General features: G+C 36.6%; 1 protein-coding gene across 2 annotated transcripts in view; it reads left to right on the forward strand.

Annotated features, from left to right (window-relative positions):
• Positions 1 to 24,334, forward strand: part of PIKFYVE (phosphoinositide kinase, FYVE-type zinc finger containing) — a gene marked incomplete at both ends in the record, with an annotated part of 78,410 nt that overhangs the window by 48,813 nt on the left and 5,263 nt on the right. For both annotated transcript variants that reach the window (XM_084252185.1, XM_084252184.1), the window contains 12 exons: positions 1,202 to 1,315; positions 9,074 to 9,182; positions 9,287 to 9,441; positions 10,686 to 10,776; positions 13,243 to 13,303; positions 14,133 to 14,270; positions 15,104 to 15,224; positions 16,508 to 16,603; positions 20,766 to 20,849; positions 21,719 to 21,822; positions 22,136 to 22,300; positions 23,772 to 23,831. In XM_084252185.1, coding sequence (XP_084108311.1) covers positions 1,202 to 1,315; positions 9,074 to 9,182; positions 9,287 to 9,441; positions 10,686 to 10,776; positions 13,243 to 13,303; positions 14,133 to 14,270; positions 15,104 to 15,224; positions 16,508 to 16,603; positions 20,766 to 20,849; positions 21,719 to 21,822; positions 22,136 to 22,300; positions 23,772 to 23,831 — 1,298 coding nt within the window. The remainder of the gene's footprint in view (positions 1 to 1,201; positions 1,316 to 9,073; positions 9,183 to 9,286; positions 9,442 to 10,685; positions 10,777 to 13,242; positions 13,304 to 14,132; positions 14,271 to 15,103; positions 15,225 to 16,507; positions 16,604 to 20,765; positions 20,850 to 21,718; positions 21,823 to 22,135; positions 22,301 to 23,771; positions 23,832 to 24,334) is intronic.

The raw sequence follows: 24,334 nt of genomic DNA on the forward strand, positions 1-24,334 counted from the left end.
TGAGTGATACAATCTTACTGGCCTTTAAACTCCATCCTCAGGCTTCCTAAGATCTCTCTCTTCCCTCTTCCTCCTACTTTCCCATCTTGGCCCTTTCCACCCTTGCTGGCTTCCTTGCTGGGTCTCAGTTAGGTGAGGTATTATTATCCTCACTACCTGGGAGCCCTTTCTTGTCCGCCTATCAACTGCCAGGTATCTGCCTGCTTTTTCTTACTTCCTGGAGGCCTTTGCTCACGTTTATTCTGCCCTGACTCCATCTTACCCCTACCACTCTCTGGTTCCCTTTCCAGCTTTATTTTAATATATATCATCTGACATATATTTTAAGTGTTTGTTTTGTTTATTGCCGAAATCTCATTCCTGAATCACGAGGACAGGAATTTGCCCCCTTGTTGAGTGCTATATCCTCATCACAGAAAACCATATCTGACACATAATAGACGCCCAGGAAATATTTGTATTGGATCCTATTTTCTTTTTTTTTTTTAAAGAGTTATTTATTTATTTATTTATTTATTTATTTATTTATTTATTTATTTATACAAGCACTGGGTACAGTCAGAAGTGTGGGAGGGTGAGAAAATTCACCAGAGCCAGAGCGGGGAGCAGAGCAGGCAGAAGGACTCGAGTACACTGCTGAGGGGAGCAGCGGGCGGCAGGAGAGGTCTGCGCGCCATGTGGGACCCTCCGTCGGTGGCCGGGGAGCAGCCGGGGATCGAACCGGCGCTGCAGAGGCTGCGGGCACTTCGCAACCCAGCGCTCAACTGCTGTGCCACTGGGGAGGCCCTATTTTCTTTTTTAAAAGCAAGTTTTATACATATATAACATTTATTAGACAACTTAAGTCAGGTGGGAAGGTGATGAATACCTCACTTTAAGCTATAATTGTATGAAGGAAAAAGTCCCTTTCCTCACCCATGGCTTTTTGTCCAGTTCATTTTTGTTTTTAAAGCACACGAAGGGATAAATGATGACATAGTACAGTCAACAAAACAAAACAAAATCTTTCTAAAATTCAGGAGGATTTTTATAATGGCTGAAAGTTGTGTCCGATATTTTTATGATTGTTTTAAAATGCCATTTTGTAGAAAGTTTATATTCTCTTATGCCTCATTGGATTTAGCTCTGACCATCTTGATACATCTCTGATTTTATATTAAAACATTTTTCACTTTTGTTCTATTGTATTTTCTCCTCTTAGTTATTCTCCTATTCGGCTTCTTGAAGTATGTGTTCCACTTCCCAAAATATTCATTAAACGTCAAGCCCCATTAAAAGTGTCCCTTCTTCAGGATCTGAAAGACTTCTTTCAAAAGTAAGTTTTACCTTCTTTGATCATTTTGTTTTCTTTAGTACTGTCTGTAATCTAAAATATCAAATGTGTTCATTCAGTTTTCTTTGAAAATGTAAAATAACTTTTTGTATTTATATCTTATAAATAGACACTACACATATAGTGACACTATATAAAAGCATTAGAGGCCAAACTCAGATATGACAGTTGTTGAAATTTTGATGTATATAATTTCAGGGTTTTTTTTTTTGTTCTACAAAATCATATGTGATTCTTTTTGTAAAATATTTTATTGAAGTAACTTTGCTTTTTAGCATTATATAGTATCAGTTGTGCATCATTATAAATCTTTGTCTATATATAGTACATTAAATTTACCATTAACAGTCCAATTCTTGCTTACTCCATGCAATTGACCTCTTTTACCTGAATTACTCATCTCCCTTTTCCCTCCTTTCTGGCAACCAGTAATTTGAACTTATAATCTAAAAGTTTATTTTCATTATATTTAGTTCGTTTTTTTTGTTTCTTCATATACCACATATGGGTCAAATTCTATGTTTTTGTCTTTCTCCATCTGACTTATTTCACGAAACGTAATACTTTTAGGTCCCTCCATGTTGTTGCAAATGGCAGGACTTCATTTTTATTCTTTTTTCTTTTTTTTTTTTTTTTTTTTTTTTTTCCATTCTACTCTGTCCCTGCAAAATTTGACTACTATAGGTGCTTCATATAAATGGAATCATATTGTATTTGTCTTGTTGTGTCTGGCTTATTTTTCTTTTTTTTTTTTTTTTTTTTTTTTTTTATAAATTTTATTGTTATATTCCCCATACAATTGCAGCCCCCCATTCTGACCCCAATCCCTCCCCTCCCGCCCCCGCCCCCCTAAAAGTGTCTCTGGTTCATAGTTTTTTGTTGATGTTGATTTTCACTTTCTTATAGTTATTCATTTTCCTGGTCCCTTATTTAAGTTTTCTAGATTCCTGCTATGAGTGAGACCATCCGGTATTTTTCTTTTTCTTTTTGGCTTATTTCGCTGAGCATGATCCCTTCCAGCGCCATCCATGTTGCAGCAAATTGCATGTGTTTATCATTTTTGAATGCTGAGTAATATTCCATGGTATATATGTACCACATCTTCTTGATCCAGTCATCTATTTTTGGGCATTTGGGTTGTTTCCAAAGCTTAGCTATTGTAAACAGTGCTGCTATAAACATAGGGGTGCAGGTGTTCTTTGGAATTGATGTTTCTGTGTCCTTTGGGTAAATACCTAGGAGTGGAATTGCTGGGTCATATGGAAGCTCTATGTTTAGTAGGTCCAGAAATCTCCACACAGCTTTCCACAGTGGTTGGACCAGTTTGCACTCCCACCAACAGTGCAGAAGAGTTCCTTTTTCTCCACACCCTCGCCAACATTTGTTGTTGCTAGTTTTTTTAATATGTGCCATTCTCACTGGTGTAAGATGGTATCTCATGGTAGTTTTGATTTGCATTTCCCTGATGACAAGTGATGTTGAACATTTTTTCATATGCCTGTTGGCCATTTGCATTTCCTCTTCAGAGAAGTTTCTTTTAAGCTCTTCTGCCCATTTTTTGACTGGATTATTTTCTTTGTTGTTGTTGAGACTCATCAGCTCTTTGCAGATTTTTGTGATCAGTCCTTTATCATTAGTGTTGGGTGCAAAAATGTTCTCCCAGTTGGTGGGGTTTCTCTTTGTTTTTGTTATTGTCTCTTTTGCTGTGCAAAAGCTCTTTAATTTGATATAGTCCCAGTTGTTTATCTTTGCCTTCACTATCACTGCTTTGGGTGATGTGTCTGTAAAGATGTCTTTGATGTGCAAATCACGTAGTGTTTCGCCTATATTTCCTTCTATATATTTTATGGTTTCAGGTCTTATGTCTAGTTCTTTAATCCATTTTGAGTTGATTTTTGTGTATGGTGTGAGGTGGTGGTCAAGCTTCATTCTTTTGCATGTAGCGACCCAGTTTTCCCAGCACCATTTATTGAACAAACTTTCTTTGCTCCAATGCATAGTCTTTGCTCCTTTGTCAAAGATTAGTTGACCATAAACCTGTGGGTTTATTTCTGGATTTTCTATTCGATTCCATTGGTCTGTATGTCTGTTCTTGTTCCAATACCATGCAGTTTTGATGATTATGGCTTTGTAGTATAGTTTGAAGTCTGGGAGTCTGATGCCTCCATTCCCTTCTTTTTTTTTCAGGAGAGCTTTGGCTATTCGGGGTTTTTTGTGATTCCATATGAATTTCATCAATAATTGTTCTATTTCTTTGAAGAATGACATTGAAATTTTGATTGGAATAGCATTGAATCTGTATATTGCTTTTGGAAGGATGGCCATTTTAATAATGTTTATTCTTCCAATCCATGAGCAGGGGATGTCTCTCCATTTCTTTGTGTCTTCTTCTATTTCTTTTAACAGTGTTTTATAGTTTTCTTTGTATAGGTCCTTTACCTCTTTTGTTAGATTTATTCCCAAATATTTGATTTTTTTTGTTTCAATAACAAAAGGGATGGTCTTTTTGATTTCTTCTTCTTCAGATTTATTGTTTGTGTATAGGAAGGCTACTGACTTTTGCGTGTTGATTTTGTATCCTGCCACTTTACTGAACTGATTGATGAGTTGAATTAGCTTTTCTGTGGAGTTTTTGGGGTTCTCTATGTATAATATCATATCGTCTGCAAATAGTGATAGTTTGACTTCTTCTTTTCCTATTTGGATTCCTTGGATGTCTTTCTCTTGTCTTATTGCCCTGGCTAGGACTTCCAGTATTATATTGAAAAGCAATGGTGAGAGTGGACATCCTTGTCTTGTTCCAGATCTTAATGGAATTGCTTTCAGCTTTTCACCATTGAGAATGATACTGGCTGTTGGCTTGTCATAGATGGCCTTTATGATGTTGAGGTATGTTCCTTGTATCCCAAGAATTTCAAGGGCTTTTATCATGAATGGGTGTTGCACTTTGTCGAAAGCTTTCTCAGCATCTATTGATATTATCATATGGTTTTTATATTTCTTTTTGTTGATGTGTTGGATAACGTTGATTGATTTTCGGATGTTAAACCATCCTTGTGCCCCTGGAATGAATCCAACTTGGTCGTGGTGAATTATCTTATGGATACATTGTTGGATTCTGATAGCTAAAATTTTATTGAGGATTTTTGCATCAGTGTTCATTAGGGAGATTGGCCTGTAGTTTTCCTTTTTTGTGTTGTCCTTGTTCGGTTTTGGAATTAGTGTAATGTTGGCTTCATAGAACGTGTTTGGTATTGTCCCTTCCTTCTCAATTTTTTGGAAGAGTTTGTGAAGGATAGGCACTAATTCGTCTCTGAATGTTTGGTAGAATTCATTTGTAAATCCATCAGGTCCTGGGCTTTTGTTTTTGGGGAGGTTTTTGATTACCATTTCAATTTCGCTAATTGTAATTGGTCTGTTTAGGTGTTCTATTTCTTCTTTATCTAGCTTTGGGTGATTGTAGAGTTGTAGGAATTTGTCCATCTCCTCTAGATTGTTAAACTTGTTTCCATATAACTGTTCATAGTAGTTACTGATTATTCTTTTGATTTCTGCTGTGTCCGTTGTGATTTCTCCTCTTTCATTGATGATCCTGTTTATTTGTGCTTTCTCCCTTTTTTCCTTTGTGAGCCTGGCTAGGGGTTTGTCTATTTTATTGATTTTTTCAAAGAACCAGCTCTTGGTTTCATTGATCTTTTGGATTGTTTTTTTAGTTTCAATTTCATTTATTTCTGCTTTGGTTTTTATTATTTCTTTTCTTCTACTGGTTTTGGGGTTTTTTTGTTGTTCTTTTTCTAGATCTTTGAGCTTCGAGATTAGGTTGTTTCTTTGCGTTCTTTCTTGTTTCTTGATGTGAGCTTCTATTGCTATATATTTTCCTCTTATTACTGCTTTTGCTGCATCCCATACATTTAGGATATTGGTGTCCTCCTTGTCGTTCAATTCAAAAAATTTTTTAATTTCTTCTTTGATCTCCTCATTAGTCCAGTGGTCTTCCAGTAGTGTGGTTTTTAATCTCCATGGGGTAGGAAAGTTCCTTGCCTTCTTTTTATGGTTTATTTCTAGTTTGATGCCTTCATGGTCAGAAAAGATGGTTGATATGATTTCAATCTTGGTGTATCTGTTGATGTTTGTCTTGTGCCCCAGTATGTGATCGATCCTGGAGAATGATCCGTGTGCGCTTGAGAAAAATGTGTACTCCATTTTTTTGGGGTTTAGTGTTCTATAGATGTCTGTTAAGCCCAATTGCTCTAGGTCTTTATTTAGAGCTTTGGTTTCTTTACTTATTTTTTGTCTTGTTGATCTATCCATTGTTGATAGTGGTGTGTTGAAGTCTCCCACTACGTATGTGTTTTCTCTGATGTCTGTTTTCAGAGAGGACAACAGTTGTCTGATATATTTTGGTGCTCCTTCGTTTGGTGAGTATATGTTAATGAGTGTTATTTCTTCTTGAAGTATTGTCCCCTTGATCATAATGTAGTGACCATTGGGGTCTCTTTTTATCTTTTTGAGTTTGAAATCTGTTTTATCTGATATAATTATAGCTGTTCCTGCTTTCTTTTTTGGTCCATTTGCTTGTAGGATTGTTTTCCATCCTTTAACTTTGAGCCTATTTTTATCTTTTGTAGCTAAATGTGTTTCCTGGAGACAGCAAAAGGTTGGGTTTTGTTTCTTAATCCAGGCTGCAACTCTGTGTCTTTTTATTGAAGAGTTTAGTCCATTTACATTTAGAGTTAATATTGATATGTTAACATCTGTATTTGCCATTGTGTTTGTCTTTCCTTTGATTTTATTTATTTATTCTTTTAATAACTTTTTTTTTTTTTTTTGGCCTTCTTTCATTGTTATTCGTCGCTCTGAGGTTCTGGCTTTAGGACTCCTTGTAGTATTTTTTGGAGTGGGGGTTTAGTTGCAATGAAATTCCGGAGTTTCTGTTTGTCTGGGAAGGTCCATATTCTTTCTTCAAAGAGGAAGGAGAGCTTTGCGGGATAGAGTATTCTTGGTTGGCATCTGTTTTCTTGGAGTCTGTTGACTATGTCCCTCCACTCTCTCCTTGCCCGTAGTGTTTCTTCGGAGAAGTCTGATGTCAGCCTGATTGGTTTTCCTTTGAATGTTATCTGTTTCTTCCCTCTTGCCAGCTTCATTATTTTTTCCTTGTCCTGGATTCTTGGGAGCTTTACTATTATGTGTCTTGCTGTATTTTTCCTTTCGTCGTGGAAGTTTGGTGTTCTTCTTGCTTCTTGTATATCAATTTTCAGCTCCTTCTTCACATTTGGGAAGTTCTCTTCAATTATCTCTTTGAATATTTTCTCTGTTCCTACATCTCTCTCCTCTCCTTCTGGTGTTCCTATAACTCTTATATTTCCTTTCCTCATGGAGTCAGATAGTTCCCGAAGTCTTTCTTCGTTCTTTTTCCTTCGTACTTCTCTTTCCTTTTCTGTTTTGGTTCTTTTTATTTCTGTGTCTTCAAGAGTACTTATTCGTTCTTCCATTTCATCTATTCTGCTTTCATTGCTTTTCCCAGAATTCTTTAGTTCTTCCATTAATTCTTTGATCTCCTGCATTTCTTTTACTTCCCTCTTTAGGGACTCAATTTCTTTCTTCTGACCATTGTTTTCCCTCTCTAGGGACTCAATTGCATTCTTCTGATCGTTGATTATTTTTCCCTTATCATTGTTTTCCTTTATGACTTCTGTCAGTTTTTTAATCACGGCAATTTTAAATTCTCTTTCTGGAAGGCTCAGAAATTCTTCCAAGTTATTGTCGTTGCAATCTGGGGGCTGGCTTTCTTTTTGTGGTGTGCTTTTTCTCTGGAGAGTTGCTAGGTTGCGTGTGGTTCTTCTCCTCCCTACTGTCTGTTTTCTAATTTGCCGTATGCGTTGGGACACTGTGTTGTTGGGACTTGCCGGCATCTTGGGTGGGCTTCTCTGTTCCCCTCTGGTTCTTCCAGGAGTCATCTGTCAGCTTCAAGCAGCCTTTACTGGAGAAAGGTCCCTGTTCTAAAATGCCGATGTGGGGACACACTCCCCTGTGCGCCTGGTCTGCCCCGGCGGTGGGTTCCTGCTCCCCTCTGGGCTTGGACTGCAGGCCAGAGGGGGTCTGGCGTGGGCGAACTTCCCCCGCTCACCTCTGGCTCCTGAGGAAGCCTTCTGCAGGTAGTCTTTACTGAAGAAATGTCCCTGTTCTAAAATGGTGATGTGGGACACACTCCCTGCGCTTCTGGTCTCAGGCACACTCTTCTGCGCGCCTGGTCTGCCCCGGCTGTGGGTGCTCGCTCTCCCTGTGGGCTCAGACTACTTGTTCAGAAGGGGCCTGGTGTGGGCTAACTCCCCAGCTGGCCACTAGCTCCTTCAGTAGCCTGTGCTGGGGTCAAGTCGCTAGGTGGCACCAGAGATCTCTCCTAGAGCCCTTGGGGAGCTGATTTTCCACCCCGTGGGACAGGGAGCAGAGCGGGGATGGTAGGGTACACCTCAACGGCTTTGGGGTGCTGTGTCTGCCTTGTGCCCCACCGTCGTGGGGAACCCACGCCCCTAATTTCGTGCCCCGGGTCTCAGTTCCAAAGCCCTCAGTTCCAGGACGCGGGCTTGTAGCCCAGATCAGTGGCGCGGGAATGGCGCCTTTTGAATCCCGCTCCCCTGCCTGGGCGCCTTGTTCCTGCTCACTCAGGATGGGCCTCCGCAGTCTCCCCCTAATTTCGTGCCCCGGGTCTCAGTTCCAAAGCCCTCAGTTCCAGGATGCGGGCTGTAGCCCAGATCAGTGGCGCGGGAATGGCGCCTTTTGAATCCCGTTCCCCTGCCTGGGCGCCTTGTTCCTGCTCTCTCAGGGAGGGCCTCCGCCCGGGTCTCAGTTCCAAAGCCCTCAGTTCCAGGACGCGGGCTGTAGCCCGGATCAGTGGCGCGGGAATGGCGCCTTTTGAATCCCGCTCCCCTGCCTGGGCACCTTGTTCCTGCTCACTCAGGGAGGGCCTCCGCCGTCTCCCCGCAAGCCTAGGTCGCAGGCGCAGGGCCCTGGGCAGCTGCAATCCGAGCGCCGCTTTCGCGCAAGCTTACCGGGCGGCGGGGCTGTGTGCTGGTGCTGGTCTCCTCCTGGTGGGCGGGGCTCTCTTTAATGGCGCGTGGAGCTCACCTCCGCGGCGGATCCTGCAGGGTTCGCCTCAGCTCCTGTTCACGGGGTGTGGTGGCTGAAATAGTTCCTTTCCACTCACAGTCCCGCTTGCTGCATCCGTTTTTCTTGTTGGGCGTCTCTGCTGGTTGGAGAGTGCCGCCTCTGTGGGCGGGGGAGGGGAGCAGGGTTCTGCGCTTCCCTCCCTTCTCGTCCTCTTTTATGGCAACTTTCTTCTTCGGGCAGTTTGCTGGAGTCGTCCGTTTATCTTCCGTGTCCCAGTTCTCACTGGGACCTGCCGCTTTTCCTCCCTATTAACTTTTTTTAATGGGAGATCTTACTCGCAGTGTCTCCTCGCCGCCATGTTGCTCCGCCCCCTCCATTTTTATTCTTAATAATTTAGAAGTGCCCTATTGTGTATGGACCATATTTTTTTTTACCTAGTCATATGTTGAGGGCACTTAGGTTGTTTCCAATTCTTAGCTATTGTAAATAATGCAACAGTGAACATGGGTATATGATTATTAAATAGCTAAAATATAAAGTTTTGTGTTTGTGACATGTTTTCTGTTTACGTGAGGTTAGAAAATTTGGTTCCAAGTTTTCTGAAGTGTTTCATATTTATGTTCTTATTGTTAGAGTTTCACAGGTATATCTTGCTGTTGATGAGAGACTTGCATCATTAAAAACTGATACATTTAGCAAAACAAGGGAAGAAAAAATGGAAGATATTTTTGCTCAAAAAGAGGTAACTCATTTCTTTGACAGAAACCCACAAGGTGACTATTAACTTTTTAGAAATTGCTTCTGCGTTGTGTCTTAGTTTGCTGAAGTTGTTTCTGTTCCTTGTAGATGGAAGAAGGTGAGTTCAAGAACTGGATTGAGAAGATGCAGGCAAGGCTAATGTCTTCCTCTGTAGATACCCCTCAGCAGCTACAGTCAATCTTTGAGTCCCTCATTGCCAAGAAACAAAGTCTTTGTGAAGTGCTGCAAGCCTGGAATAACAGGTATGACTTTGAAGTCTGGTGTTTCTTTACTATTACTGCAAATCTGCCAAGATATTTTCAATTTAAATATCCTTATTAATTATGTATTTATTTTACTCTCAAGTTGTGGAAGCTTTTATTTTCTGTCACCACATTTCCTTTAACATATATATACTGATCTTTAGGTAGTTTTTGTGAAAATAAAAAGACAAAGATGAGAACAGCTTTTAATGTTGCTTCAGATACTTAAGAGTGTGTGTCTGTTGAATTTCATAGAACTGAACTAGTATTAACCATAAAAGATTATTGACTTTTAGAGGGAGGGAGGAAGGGAGGGAGGGAGGGAGAACAGGAGACTATGGTGATGGTCACGGGTGCCTTGGGGAAGGAAATTCTATGGGGACTCAACCTGAGGGGATGGGGGGAAGCAAATATCTTAAAAAATTTTTTTGAAAAAAAATATTATTGACTTTTGGGCCAAGGATTTCAAATATATTATTATGAGTTCTCATACCATTATTTAAATATTTATTTTAGGTTATATTTCCTCTTAATACTTATTTAACTGTTCAGTTGGTTCACAGCATTTATTTATTTGAAGATTTATTTATTTATTTATACAAGCACTGGGTACAGTCAGAGGCGCAGTAGGGTGAGAGAATTCACCAGAGCCAGAGCGGAGAGTAGAATAGGCAGAGTGATGAAATACATTGCTGAGGGGAGCAGCGGGTGGCAGGAGAGGTCTGTGCGCCACGTGGGACCCTTGCCTGGAGGCCGGGGATCGAACTGGCACTGCAGAGGCTGTGGGCAGCTTCGCAACCCAGCGCTCAACTGCTGCGCCACTGGGGAGGCCCCTACAGCATTTATTTATTAAGCACTTGGATTATGCTAGGCACTAAGTGCATATTTGGTCTTATAAGTCTACAGTATACATACTGTTTCCATTTTACTAGGGAGAAACTGTTACTCTTAGAAACTAAGAAATTTATTAAGGTATAGGCTATTATCAGATGAGCCCATGTTATTTACATTATGTATTGCTGTCTCTTATAATAACTTGCTGTTCCCTTTAACTATGCTCATATCAGTAGCAACTCTTGATTAGCTGATTAGAAATGACAAAACTTAGTTACATATAACTTTAAAATCTATTGTAATCTAAATAGGAAAATCAGTTATTATTGTTTCAAAGCGGTGAATAGAAAATTTGTGAACATTATTCAGGATATTAGAAACCAATTCATATTCTTCTGCTTTAACTGTAGGCTGCAGGACCTTTTCCAGCAGGAAAAAGGTAGAAAGCGACTGTCAGTTCCTCCAAGTCCTGGAAGACTAAGACAAGGGGAAGAAAGCAAGGTAGTAAAATGTAGTCTTGTCTTTGGTCTTTTTTTGTTACAAATATTATAATTTCATTTATGACACTTCAAAGTAGTAGTTTAATACATAGATATTAATAATACTGAATAGGATTTTTCATTTTGAAGTTGTGAGGTTTCAAGGAGACATCACCTGGATTAATTTTTTGTCTTGGCCTTAAATAAAATATATTAGAATTCATCTATTTGAAACATTTATCAGAAGCTACTGTTACAGGCATCATTGGGGATATTATAGTCACAGAAGGTACTATCAAGGAATCTTTGTGGATGCTCTGAATGTATAATAGAGTCCTAATTCACTTTACTATGTGATTTTGGGTGTTTTTTAATTCTATTTAAGTGAGAAGCTTTTCTTAAGGAATTTACACTGGGTTAGTTCTACACATTGGTTTAATTAATCATCCTTAGTGGGATTGGCTTCTTGGCTGCATAACAAATTACCAAAGCTTAGTGGCCTAAAGCACAAATTTATCATGTTACAGTGGGTCAGCATTCTATCATGGTGTGACTGGGTCCTCTACTCAGTCTCACATCACTAAAATCAAGATTTCAGTGAGGGCTGTCTGTTATTTGAGGCTCAGGATCATCTTCCACTCTCACTCAGGTTGTTGTGATAGAATTTTACTTGTAGTGCTCATAGGGCTGAAGTCCCTCTTCAGTTGCTGGCAGAAATGATTTTTATCTCATTGAGGCTGCTTGCCACGTGGCCCCTCCCATTTCAGACACCGTAGAAATCCATCAAATACTTTTCATGCTTCAAATTCAGATTTCCTCTGTCTCTGACCTTTAGATACAGATTGAAGTCCTCATGTAGTTAAGCCAGACCTACCTGATCTCTTTATTTTAAGGTAAACTGATTGGAACCTTAAGTATATCTGGAAAATGCCTTCATGCAACATCCACATTAGTGTTTGGTTGAATAGCTGGGAGGCGTGTGTATTGATAGCAGGGCTTGGGGATCTTGGGGAGGATCTTAGAATTCCGCCTGTCACACTGACCATCTTTCAGATCAGTTAATGTCAGTATATGATATTCTGATATGAGGACTTTGGGAGAATATTTTCTCTGTCTACAAATGTGTAATATCTGTTGAGGAGTGTATGCATGGAATGTATGTCTTAAGTGCCTTAGGTCTTTGTGTTATTTAGTATCAATGCATTTTTCCTTTTTGTCTCAAACAACTGTGTAGTAATTACTTTTCCTTAAAGTTTAGATGAGAGTAAGAATAAGGATTACTGAAGATGACTTTTACATTAGTATTTGCCAAGTAGTCTATCAATAGATCTGATAATAACTAGCCTTTATTGCTAGTGGTTTTTCCATTTGCCCACTTAAGAAACTGAAGAGCTAATGGTATAAGACTTTTATAATGTTTAGACATTGAAAATACAAAGTCATTCAAGAGATGATCATCTTTCGAAGGTTGAAAATTGACTGGAAGCTACAGTATTGCTTTTATATTCATTTGATAAACAATTGTTGATTGCCTTTGGCTCTGTTCTCGGTACAAGGCATATAGTTGTGAACAAAAACTATAGTTTCTATCCCCATGGAACATTTGTCTAAGAGAAGTAGCCTGACAAATGCATGGGGGAAAAGATATAAGAGAAAAATAAGGGTGTCGGAGAGTATTGTCGAGGGAGTGGGTGGTGGTAGGTTGATGTAGGATGGCCAGGAGATATCCCTGAGATGGTGAGCAAATATAAGAACGTTCTAAGTAGTAGGAAGTGATTTATAATCAAATTGTATGCCCAGCTTATAGCCATTCTAATTGTATCATAAGTATGGATAATAGAACTTGATAAAATCCAGTGGTTAGTTAAAGATTACTTGGCTTAATGTTTAATCATTAAGTATTTCCTAGATACTTTAATGCTAAGAAGTGAGCTTTTGTTCACAGCAATGTTCTCCAAACATGACTCAAGGGGTTAAGACCCTTTTAGTGACAGCTTTACATTGATTGAAAAAGAAATTAATTAAAAAGAAAGATTTCCCTTTTTTCAACTATGTGAGGCTAGAATTTCTTTATATACTTCAGTCATAGTTATATATCTCAATAGATTAAATGCAGAAGCTAGACAAAAATCTAGATGTCTTCTGTTAAGCTAGACATAAAGTATTTGTAAAAGTGTAAATCAATACCACAGTTTCAATAATTTTTGAGGAAAATAGCTGTTTTTTAATTTAGAAAGTATTTTTAACACATAGTAGGTTTATTGCTATTTTTAAATGAATAAACATTCTAAAACTTTCTCAGTTTTAATTTCTAAAAAGGCAAAAATTGGAAAATATAATCCACATAAGCAAAAGCTACCTCAATGTCTTAATAATTCTTAAGGTTGAAGATTCCTGAGACTAAGAAGTTTAAGATTTGCTAATTCAGAAAATTTTGAAAATGTGATTTTATTTTTTTCTTAAAATCAAAATATTTACTATTCTACAGATAAGTGCAATGGATGCATCTCCACGCAATGTTTCTCCAGGACTTCAAAATGGAGAAAAAGGTTGGTCCTTGAGTGCCTACATGTTGAACTTAAAGAAATAACTTAATGTATAATTTTTTAAACTGCTTATTTTGAGACTTTTTCCTGATGCATTTGTTCATAGCTGCCTTTTTCCCTCCTTCTTGTAGAGCATTTGTAATACTGTTAGCTTAAGATTATGCTCAAGTATATTGCAAAAAGATAAGATGTAGAAGTACATGATAGAGGAGGCTTCTGTTAGAGGAAGAACAGAAAAAAGGATATTGATCATTACAAAGTCAAATGATCAATTTTACTAAAATCTTAGAACATTTATGTTTAATTTATGTTTTCATGTCACTAAAACCTTTTCCAAACTTAAACTGTCTTCCATGGGATTTCTTTGGGTAACTTGGCACCGTCCTAGAAAATTTGTAGGAATGTTTGGCTAGACTTGTTGTAGAACAAGAGCTCAACTCATAATTCTATTATAATTAAATGAATTTTTCCCCTGAAAATGAACATGTGATTTTTCTCTACTGTCTTTTACTCCCTCTTAAGTTGAAAGAACTAATATTTAGATAAGTGTTATGGTCCGGTGGAAAGAATATATTGACTAGGAGTCAGACTTGGGTCTCAGTCACAGAGCTGTCATTGTCGCTAAAAATTGATTGTAATTACCCTGTCCATTTCTGAAATATGTGCTAAAATGGCATAAATAATGTTTAGGATGCTAAAGTTCTTTGGCTTAGGAAGTAGAAATATGAGCTGACATTTTTATTTCTTTAGAATTAGCATTTTTAAAACTCTATTAGGTAGGAATGGACTTAATGTTTTAAAAGATCTCATTTCAGTGTGTGCTTTTCTTTAGAGGACCGCTTCTTAACTACCCTGTCCAGTCAGAGCTCCACCAGCTCCACCCATCTCCAACTGCCTACTCCCCCTGAAGTCATGCCTGAGCAGTCAGCAGGGGTGCCCCCTGAACTTGATACAGCCAGCAATTCCGAAGGTACAGTGAGTCATCTGCACTGTACGACATCCCATTAAGAGAAATGCTACTAATGCTTTGACAGAATGCTCTTTTAGCCCTTGGCTTTTTACAGTTCTGTACTTACTGAAAGTGTTCTTTTAGGTAGAGCATTTCACCATATCACTTCTTCCGTCACACTACTTGACAAGACAGTATCTCACTAACAAAGTATTATTCAGCTTCATTTACTTTTTGGACATATTATTTTCTTTTCCTTCAGTCCCATTAAGCTCATGGTTTTTGCCTTGTACAAAAATAACAGCAATTTACAACCATTTCCCCACCAATAGATACTTGTTTTACTGTTAGCAAATGTATGCTGTCTTTATTTATTATTTTTGCTTTTATGTTAAGTAGAAACTACTTAATTTTAGTGTAAGCTTAAAAACTTAAGTTTTTAATTAAACAATTAAACTCAGATGTAATGGCCACAGTGCATTTTATTCAATTGATGTGGCAGTATAGAATAGGTGTGTCTTGAGTTCCTACATACTCAGGCAGTAGTTCCATTGTGACTCCTGCCTGACCAGTCCCTGTGATGTTGATAAACAATCGATTGTAGGATGATCTCATTTTCAGAGATGTTAAGGTGTTAAAAAAAAGTGCCCCTTGGAGTAAATGCTGTTACCCTTGACTATTGCTTTCTGCTTTAGCCCGCAAAACCATTATTCCTAGATCAGAAATGTTACACCATAATTGACAGTTGTGGTTTGCATGTGTGTGTGTTCCCAAAAAGAAAAGAAAGTTCATATTTTATCCTTTTTTTTCTCTTCTTGAACATTAAAATTTAATCAGAACATTTTTCATCCTAGATGTGTTTGATGGACATTTGTTGGGATCCACAGACAGTCAGGTGAAGGAAAAATCAACTATGAAAGCTATCTTTGCAAATTTGCTTCCAGGAAACAGCTATAACCCTATTCCGTTTCCTTTGTAAGTATTATAAAAGCCGGTGGTTGTTGAGGTTTTTTTTTAACTTAGTTAAAAAAACTCTATAGATTTACTCTACATATTTAAATATTATTTGAGTGTATATATGTATTTTTCAGTACTGAATTACACTTGATCATAGTAGAAGAGGTAACCTTCAGTGTAATGTAATTTGTAAAATGTAATCCTTATATAGTAGATAAGTGAAAGAGAAAACATTAACTAATATTACTAATATTACTTAATTCTTAATATTACTGGACAGAAAGTAATTGTTTATATATATATATGATACACTGCTACATCTATTGATCTCATAATCTGAATGTCATATTGCTAATGGCATTTGAGAGTGATATTACTGACCCAGTAATTTGCTGGTAGTGATGAATTCCAGTGACCTGTACAAGTTTTCATGTGATCTTCTTTGTACGGGACTTACTCACTGTAGGAAAGAATATAGACTATGAGAATTTGTCTTTATTCCATTTGTTGGCCTTTGTGGCTGTAAGATGTTGCTCTTTGCAGTAGCATTACTGTATCTAAAGGGTGAACATTTGTTAATAAGAACCTTTGTTTTTAGGTGACTTATTTATTTATTTATTCAGTCAATATTTAAGTTCTCAATGAGTGCCTAGTCCCGCAGGATGTACAAAAAGATTAATAAGGAAAAATTGCTGATCTCAGGAGTTGAATCTGGGAAGAGACAAGTAGCACATCTCACACTGTAGTTTTCTGTACATTCTATGCTAGTAATATGAAGGTCCCTGGTTTCGCTGCTTCAGACTTAAATAACTTAGTTTCTTGACTGAGTTATGGCTCCTCCGATTTTATGGCCTTTGCCAATGACCTTACTTTCCTTTTAGTCATTAACTCCCATGCATCCTTCCTCACCTTAACTCCCATGATTCCCTCATGGCACTAAACACAAAAGATGATTATATTTATTTGTAGGGTTATTTGTTTCTTTACCTCACTATACTATATTATAAGCTCTACCATGTCCATCTGTATATAGTAGTAGTGTATTCTATACTACTAGGTGCTCCCAAATCAACTCTGATTTGAAAACCAATTCTGATAATTTTCTCAATAGTGTTCAATAACTTTCTGTTTATAACTTTTATGTGACTTTTTTGGTGCAAGTTTTGCAAAATTTTGGCTTACTTACATTTTTATAATTATGTAGTATTTTGTTAGCTGAAAGTTGCCCTGGCATTTACTTGTATGTAGTTTCTACTTGTATGTAGTTTCTCATTTATTCTGAATTTAAAATTTTTGAACAGTGATCCAGATAAACACTACTTAATGTACGAACACGAACGGGTACCCATTGCTGTCTGTGAGAAGGAACCCAGCTCCATCATTGCCTTTGCTCTCAGGTATTATTCATGGGACTTTCTCACCTGTAATTATATGTTTGTAATTTATGTATATTTGCTAATTACCTTATTGTTGAGATCTTTTGCATACAGTAGAACAAAATGATTAAATAAAAGCAAAAGTCTATCTTTGGGCATGATAACTTGTTCTCTTTATGTCTGAAAATGGATTCTTTACCCAAATGATAGGGTGCAGGATGAGTTATAAGCAAGCTCCTAAAGCTAAATTAATTAGGCAAGTTATTTACTGTCCATATGTCCTATAACCATGTTCTATCATAATTATCCTATTTTTCGATTTATTTATTGACATAATACTTGGAATATATCTGCCTTATATCTTCTAAATATCTTTTTGTATTCTTCATTTATTTTTTTCCTGCTTCCCACACCAGGTAAAATTTCCTTACTTGAGTAATGCTGTTCCTGTGTTTTAATGCATAGACTTTTTTGATGTTCAGTGTATATGACTGTAGCTATTATGTGTCTTAAAGGAGCATTTCTCTTTAAAAATATATATTATGTCTAAAAGAACATAGCTTTTTAATACTGACATCTTGGGAGGTATTGACCTTTTAGTTTAAGTAGAATCTAAGGTGTTTTAAAAAAATTTTTTTTCTGTTGCAAGTATTAAAATTTTAATTTTCCTTTTTATATATTGGGGATGAAGAGTCTACCTAACCAGCAAATATTTGAATGTCTGTACCATGTGGCATACCAGATATTGTATATATAAGGAGTGAATGAGATAGGTTTATATGCCTCAGCATTTATGGAGTTCAGAAGTTACTGTTTGAATACTGAGAAATTTTTCTTTTCAATTCCACATGATAAATTTTTTACTGTGCTTTTGGGCCTTTTTAATGTTTGTTCTTTACTTTATTGCTTAGTCTTACTGCTTTAAGAGTTAAAGAAAGGTAGGAAAATCAACAAAATTTAAAATACCTTTTGTACTATGAGGAAGCAAGTATTCTAGTTGAGATCACCTATTTCTAATGTCTTAGAAAAAATAACACAAGCATTTCTTAGAAATGCTGTGGGGTTGGTTCCAGACAACTGCAAGAAAAGGGCTATTAGAGTCATGAAAGACACATGAATTTTGGTTTCTCAGGGCACATAAAAATTACGTTTACATTATACTATATAGTCTGTTAAGTATTTTATAGCATTATATTTTAAAGAAAATGTGCTCAATATAATAATACTTCATTGCTAGAAAATGCTTACTGTCATCTGAACCTTTGGTGGCTTATAATAGCTTTGCTGGTGAAGGGTCTTGCCTTCATGTGATCACTGCTGATGGTTCAGGATGGTGATAGCTGAAGTTTAAGGTGGCTATGGAGGTTTCTTAAAATAAGACATCAATGAAATTTACTTCCTCGACTGACTCTTTCTTTAATGAAAGGTTTCTCTGTAGTGCACGATGCTATTTGATAATAATTTACCCACTCTAGAACTTCTTTCCAAGTTGGAGCCAGTTTCTCAAACCCTACTGCTGATTTATCAACTAAATTTATGTAATATTCTAAAGGGCTAGGTCCTTTGTTGTCATTTCAACATTACTGTATCTTCAGCAATCAAGTCCATCTCAAGAAACTACTTACTTTGCTTATCCATAAGAAACAACTCCTTATTTCAAATTTTGTGAAATTGCAACGATTCAGTCATATCCTTAGATTCTACTTTTTTTTTAATTATTGAAGTAGTGTTGGTTTACAGCCCTGTCTATGATTTAGAGGTATAGGATCATGCCTTTTCCAAGGCTCCACTTTCAATTCTGGTTCTATTCTATTTCTATCACATATGAAGTTTCTTTCTCCGCTGAAATCTTGAACTCCACCCTCATGTCATCTATAAGGTTTGGATCAACTTCTTCCAAACTCCTGCTATTGTTGATTCCTTAAACTATTCCTGTGAATCACAAATGTTTTCAGGAACATCTAGTATAGCAACTCCTTTATAGAAAGTTTTTTTTTTTTCTTTGTTCGGATCCTTCAGAAGAATTATCTATGGCACCTATAACCTTGCTAAATACATTTCTTAAAAAAAACTTGAAAGACAAAGTCACTCCTTGGTCCAAGGACTGCAGAATGGATGTTGTGTTAGCAGGCATGAAAACAACATTCGTCTCCCTGTACATCTCCATCAGACTCTGGATGACCGGGTGCACTGTCAAGGAGCAGTAATGTTTTAAAGGAATATTTTGTTCTGAGCAATAGGTCTTGAAAGTACACTTAAGATATTTAGTGAACCATGTTGTAAACAGGTATGCTGTCATCATCCTGGTTTTGTTGTTCTTTTTATGGAGCAGAGGCAGACTAAGCGTAGTATTTATGGACTCTAGTGTTTTTAGAATGGTAAAACAGCATTGGTTTCAGCTTCTAGTCACTAGATGCATTAGCCCCTAACAGGAAAGTCAGCTGGTCCTTTGAAGCCAAGCATTGATTCTCCTCTCTAGCTATGAGAGTCCTAGATGGAATCTTCCAGTAGAAAGCTGTCTTGTCTACATTGAAAATCTGTTTATTTTAGCCACCTTTCATCAGTTATCTGAACTAGATCTTCTGGATAACTTGCTGCAATTTCTTCATTAGCACCTCTTGCTTTGCTTGCACTTTTATGTTACAGAGACAGTTTTTTCGCATAAGTCTTGATCTCTGCAAACCTCAGTCTTTTCTCCTGCAGCTTCCTCATCTCTGTATTCATAGAATTGAAAAAAGGTAGAATCTTGTTCTGGATTAGGCTTTGGCTTAAGAAATGTTGGTGACTGGTTTGACCCTCTGTCCAGATCACTAAAATTTCCTCCATCTCAGCAATAAGGCTTTTGCTTTTTTATCATTTGTATGTTCCCTGGGATAGCTCTGCTAATTTTCTTCAAGATCTTTTCCTTTTCGAGTGATAAAGAGAGCTTACCTCTACCTTGCGACCCTTTTCATTTTACCATTTTTACTCTGTGACTTCTTTTTCTGCTAGCCTTTATCTTATTCAATACCTCATCCTTCTTTTTCCCTGTGTAAAACCCTTAAACTTCGCACAACACATATTGGATTTCTAACCTGAACCTGAGTTACAATTTTCCAGTATTCCCAAATAAATGCTTTTTGACTTACTGCTAAAACAACAGCAATAAAACTTTTCCTTCACATTCGCAATTTGGCTCTTTGGCAAAAGAGGCCTAACTTTCAACCTGTCTTGGCTTTCAACATGCTTTCCTCACTAATCTTAATTATTTCTGCTTTTAGATAACTTGAAAGATGTGATTCTTACATGTCAACACTTAGAGGCCTTTGTAGGATTATTAATTTGCCTTAATTTCAATATTGTTCTGACTCAGGGAATAAGGAGTCTGCTGGGGCAATGGCCAGTTGATGGAGCAGTCAGAAAAAACCTTTATTAAGTTCGTAGTCCTGTATGGTGTGGTTCATAGCATCCCAAAACAATTGCAATAGTAACATCAAAGATTACTGATCACAAATTAGCATAACAGGCATAATAGCAATGAAACTGTAACATTGTGGGAATTAGCGAAAAGTGACACAAAGGATGAAGTGAGCACATGCTGAGGGAAAATGGTGTCCATCAGCTTGCTCAACACAGGGTTGCCACAAACCTTCAAGTTATAAAAAAATACAATATCTGTGAAGTGCAATAAAGTGAAATATGCCTGTACACCCTGAGGTGCTTTTATTCCTGACATTTGCTATATATAAGTCAGGGCTGTCCCAGAGTGCTAGGCCATGAGTTGGATTTTTTTTTTTGCCAGTGCAACATTAAAAACAATTTTTTCTTTAAAATTCAATGCCATTAAGTAGAAAAGCAATTTCAAGCTCCTTTCCTCCCTATTATGTTAAACTCTTAAGTTTTATCCTTTTTAATTACCTGTTCTGCCCCTGAAGGCATTTGATCTAAATGTTAGTATATAGGCTTTCACAATCATTGTTTAGGATATTGATACTGATTTCTATGTTGGGTCATGTTTCTATTGTATTGTCTGGAAGACATTGACCTTCTTCATGAAACTTCTACTTGATAACTTTTATAGTTAACTCAAATGTATATGTTTATTTATGGACACTCTATAATGCAAAGATTATTCTAAAGCATATGCTTGATCTGAAAAGAATAGCTTAATGTTTAACATTTTTCAAACTATTTCTACCCTAAGTTGTAAAGAATACCGAAATGCCTTAGAGGAATTGTCCAAAGCGACTCTGCGGAACAGTGCTGAAGAAGGGCTTCCAACAAATAGGTGATCCTTGATTGAGTAGAATCTATTTTAATTCAGCTATGTTATCATTTTCTAAATACTTATGCTTCAGTTTTATTATAGCATAGTATTAGTATGAATGTTTATAGGATACAGACAGTAGCAAGAATGTTTTAGCTAGTAATTGATAACATTTTAAACTTACCAAAGACCTTAAACAGCCCCTGAAATATAGTTTCTGGTAATTTTCACAGACGTTCAGTGTATATTGAAGATTTAAACTCAACATTTATAATTTTCTTTATTACTTTCCTTTTAGAAATAGCAACTTGTAAAATCAGTAAACTACTGATTGGCTTTGTAATTTAAAGTGTTTGTGAATTCTTTGTAATAATTAAAGATCCTCATAGTTAAATAAAAAAAAAACAACAAACAAACCCCAAACTAGCTCTTTTAGTGTGTTCAGTGTCTTAGACATTTAGACAGAAATTGTCATAGGCTGATTATGATTCTACTGAAATAGATTTTCCGACATTACTAACATAAAATTTGGTCTAAATGATGTATTATCATGGTGGCTAGCGTGAGAAATGTGAGATTGGCATTTGCTATAATTGTTTGACTTAAAGGTGCTGATATTGCTCTAATGGACTTGATAAAAATATTATAAAAGCCTATGCTTTCATATATTTTTCAATACATTTTTATAACATTTTGTATTCTTTTTCTTAAGTCCAGTAGACATCCCAAGGCTTTTTTTTCCCCCACATTCTAATCTATTTATATACATTATGAATCAAATTTCTGATATTGTGGGTCGGGCTAGGTTGGGAGTAGTGTAGCAATCAGAGTACTTTGTATTTTCTGTCTGAATAGTATCAAACCAGCGTTTCCTTTGTTTTTCATTTTAGTGCTTTAGACAGCAGACCAAAGAGTAGCAGCCCTATTAGAATACCTGACATGGGTGGAGGACAGACAAACCGTGTAGCAGAAGCAGAACCACAACCACAACCAAGTAAGATTACAAATGGAGAAGTCACTTTTGTCAATGTTGTTCATAATTGTGGTTTGAAGAGGAAAACACATTAAATAAGAAATGCCGTCTGACAAGGATTTACTATTCCTGGTTGTTGAAATATAATACGCACTTAAAAAGTTTTGCATATCCTCTTTTGTACCTGTTCTGCACACATAACAAGTATCAGTGTTACTCATGTTTATTGCCCTGATAAAACGGTTACTGCTAACCAAGGAATGAGTTGAAAATTTTTATTTTTCCACCTGCAGTGACCTGAACATAAAATTAATATGTTACCTCTTATTTTTAGCCAAAAAGGCTTCTGGAATGTTGTCCTTCTTCCGGGGGACAGCAGGGAAAAGCCCCGATCTCTCTTCCCAGAAAAGAGAGACCTTACGTGGAGCAGATAGTGCTTACTACCAGGTTGGGCAGACGGGCAAGGAGGGCACGGAGAATCAAGGCATTGAGCCTCAAGGTGTGTTAAAGGAGACCAATGTGTATTATAGGCATTTATTTATTTATTTTAGTTGCTTCTGTTTTTTAAGCCTTAAGTAGACAATTCTTACTGCTGAGACCAGGGAGGGCATTCCCTTTCTTCTCACACTGTGGTAGAGTAAAAACAGCCTGGTGCCTGGAGAGTCTAACTGGTTTTAGGTGTCATTGCCATCACTTACTGTGTGGTTGTCTCAGAAATCCTTAGTTCCATACCTTTAAATTGACAAAAGCAATGTCCTCTTTGGTTTAATAAAGATAGAGTGACATTACACCTGTGAAGCGTGTGTCTCGCTATGTAACTCATGGTATATATTCAGTTTTCATTTCCTTTACCTCCTTAGCTATTTCTTTAATTTAAGTCTCTGTAAGTTTTATAGCTTCAACCTTAGGTGAGATGAAGGTGGTTGTCCACCTTTATTTTAATGTTTAAAAAAAATACATCTACCCGAATTATACTGACCTGTTTTTGTAAATCAAGTTGTGTTGGAATATAAGGAACAACCTTTCATTTACTTTTTATCTGACTGCTTCTGTGTTATATTGGTAAGTTATCTAGTTGCATCTAAGTTAAATACCATCTAGTCCTTTACAGAAATAGTTTGGAGATCCCTAGGTTAGATCATGAATTAATAGGTTAAAAAAATAGCAAGTGCCTAATAATTTTCATTACTAGTTAATATATGTGCTTAGTATTCTGTGGACTGTGATTGGCCTTAAGTTCTTATAATATGGTCCTTGGAAGGTGTTGGTCTTTCAAAAAAAATAGATTTTGAAAAGTGGAACTTAGAGGGGGACTTGTTCTAGATACTAAATGAATTGTAAACCTATAATACTTCAACAGAGTGGGTCTGGTAGTAGATGTGCCAAACAGATGGTCAAATACAAAAAATAAAAGTAGACACCAGTATATTCTGTATATTATATGTGTATCTTAATATATGATAAAGAAAACATCACAGACTATTGGGGGAGAATTAATGTGCATGCTGGAAAAAGTGGCCATAAATTATGATAAAGAAGCCATTAAAAACTAGCCATTTGGTAGTTATCATGATGTGGTGTGTAAAGATGTCAAATTGAATAGCTGAAGCTTATGTAATGTTGTAAACCAATATTACATCAAAAATTTACAAAATCAAAAAAAATTAGAAACTATGTGTAAAGAGCTGATTTAGTATATTGCTATCATAGGAATCATGTAAATGTGAGAAAAAATTTTCTTTACTCTGAATTCTCTGTTTTTTTTAAAGCTAAAATTTGATCTTTCCAAGGGTACATAATTTTTATTGTAATAGTCTACACAGGTTAATTGTATATCTAATGCTTGTGACTTGATTCGGGTAAGAGTTGACCTGTTAGTTTGTATTGTTATATTTCAGGGGGAAAAATAGATACAGTAAACTGATAACTATTTAAAATTTTGACTTTACTAATAATATTAAACCTTTTAGATGAGGTAGATGGAGGAGATACACAAAAGAAGCAACTCACAAATCCTCATGTGGAACTTCGTAAGTATGAAAACACCGTGGAATTTTGGGCAGGGCCTGTAATTGAGCAAACTATTATATGAGAGTTCTAACCTCATAATACTGTATTTCTTGAAATGAATAGTCTGTGCTGATTTGAGGTTTATTTCATCAGTAATTTAGTTTATTAAATATTCATCATAAAGAAATTTTATAAATTTTATCAAAACTATTCAATTTTTAAATTGAGAGCTTATGACTTGATTTAATTTCTGTTTCTTTTTTAAAATTTTTTTATTATGTCTTTTACATCATTGTGTATTTCCTGTAAAATTCTCACTACCAGTTCATCCATGAACCATCACCATAATCCCTTATGCTCTTCCCTCCTCTGTTTTGATCCCTTTTCCTCCCCTCCCTCACATAATGCCTCTTACTTATAGTTGCCTACTAGTTTTGTTGTTTTGTTTCAATAATTATTATGTGATCTAGAGTCACAGAGTCTAGGGTGTGTGTGTATGTATGTGCCAAAAATGTGCCATCCA

The sequence above is a fragment of the Talpa europaea genome, assembly GCF_964194135.1.
Source record: "Talpa europaea genome assembly, chromosome: 1".
Lineage (NCBI taxonomy): Eukaryota > Metazoa > Chordata > Mammalia > Eulipotyphla > Talpidae > Talpa > Talpa europaea.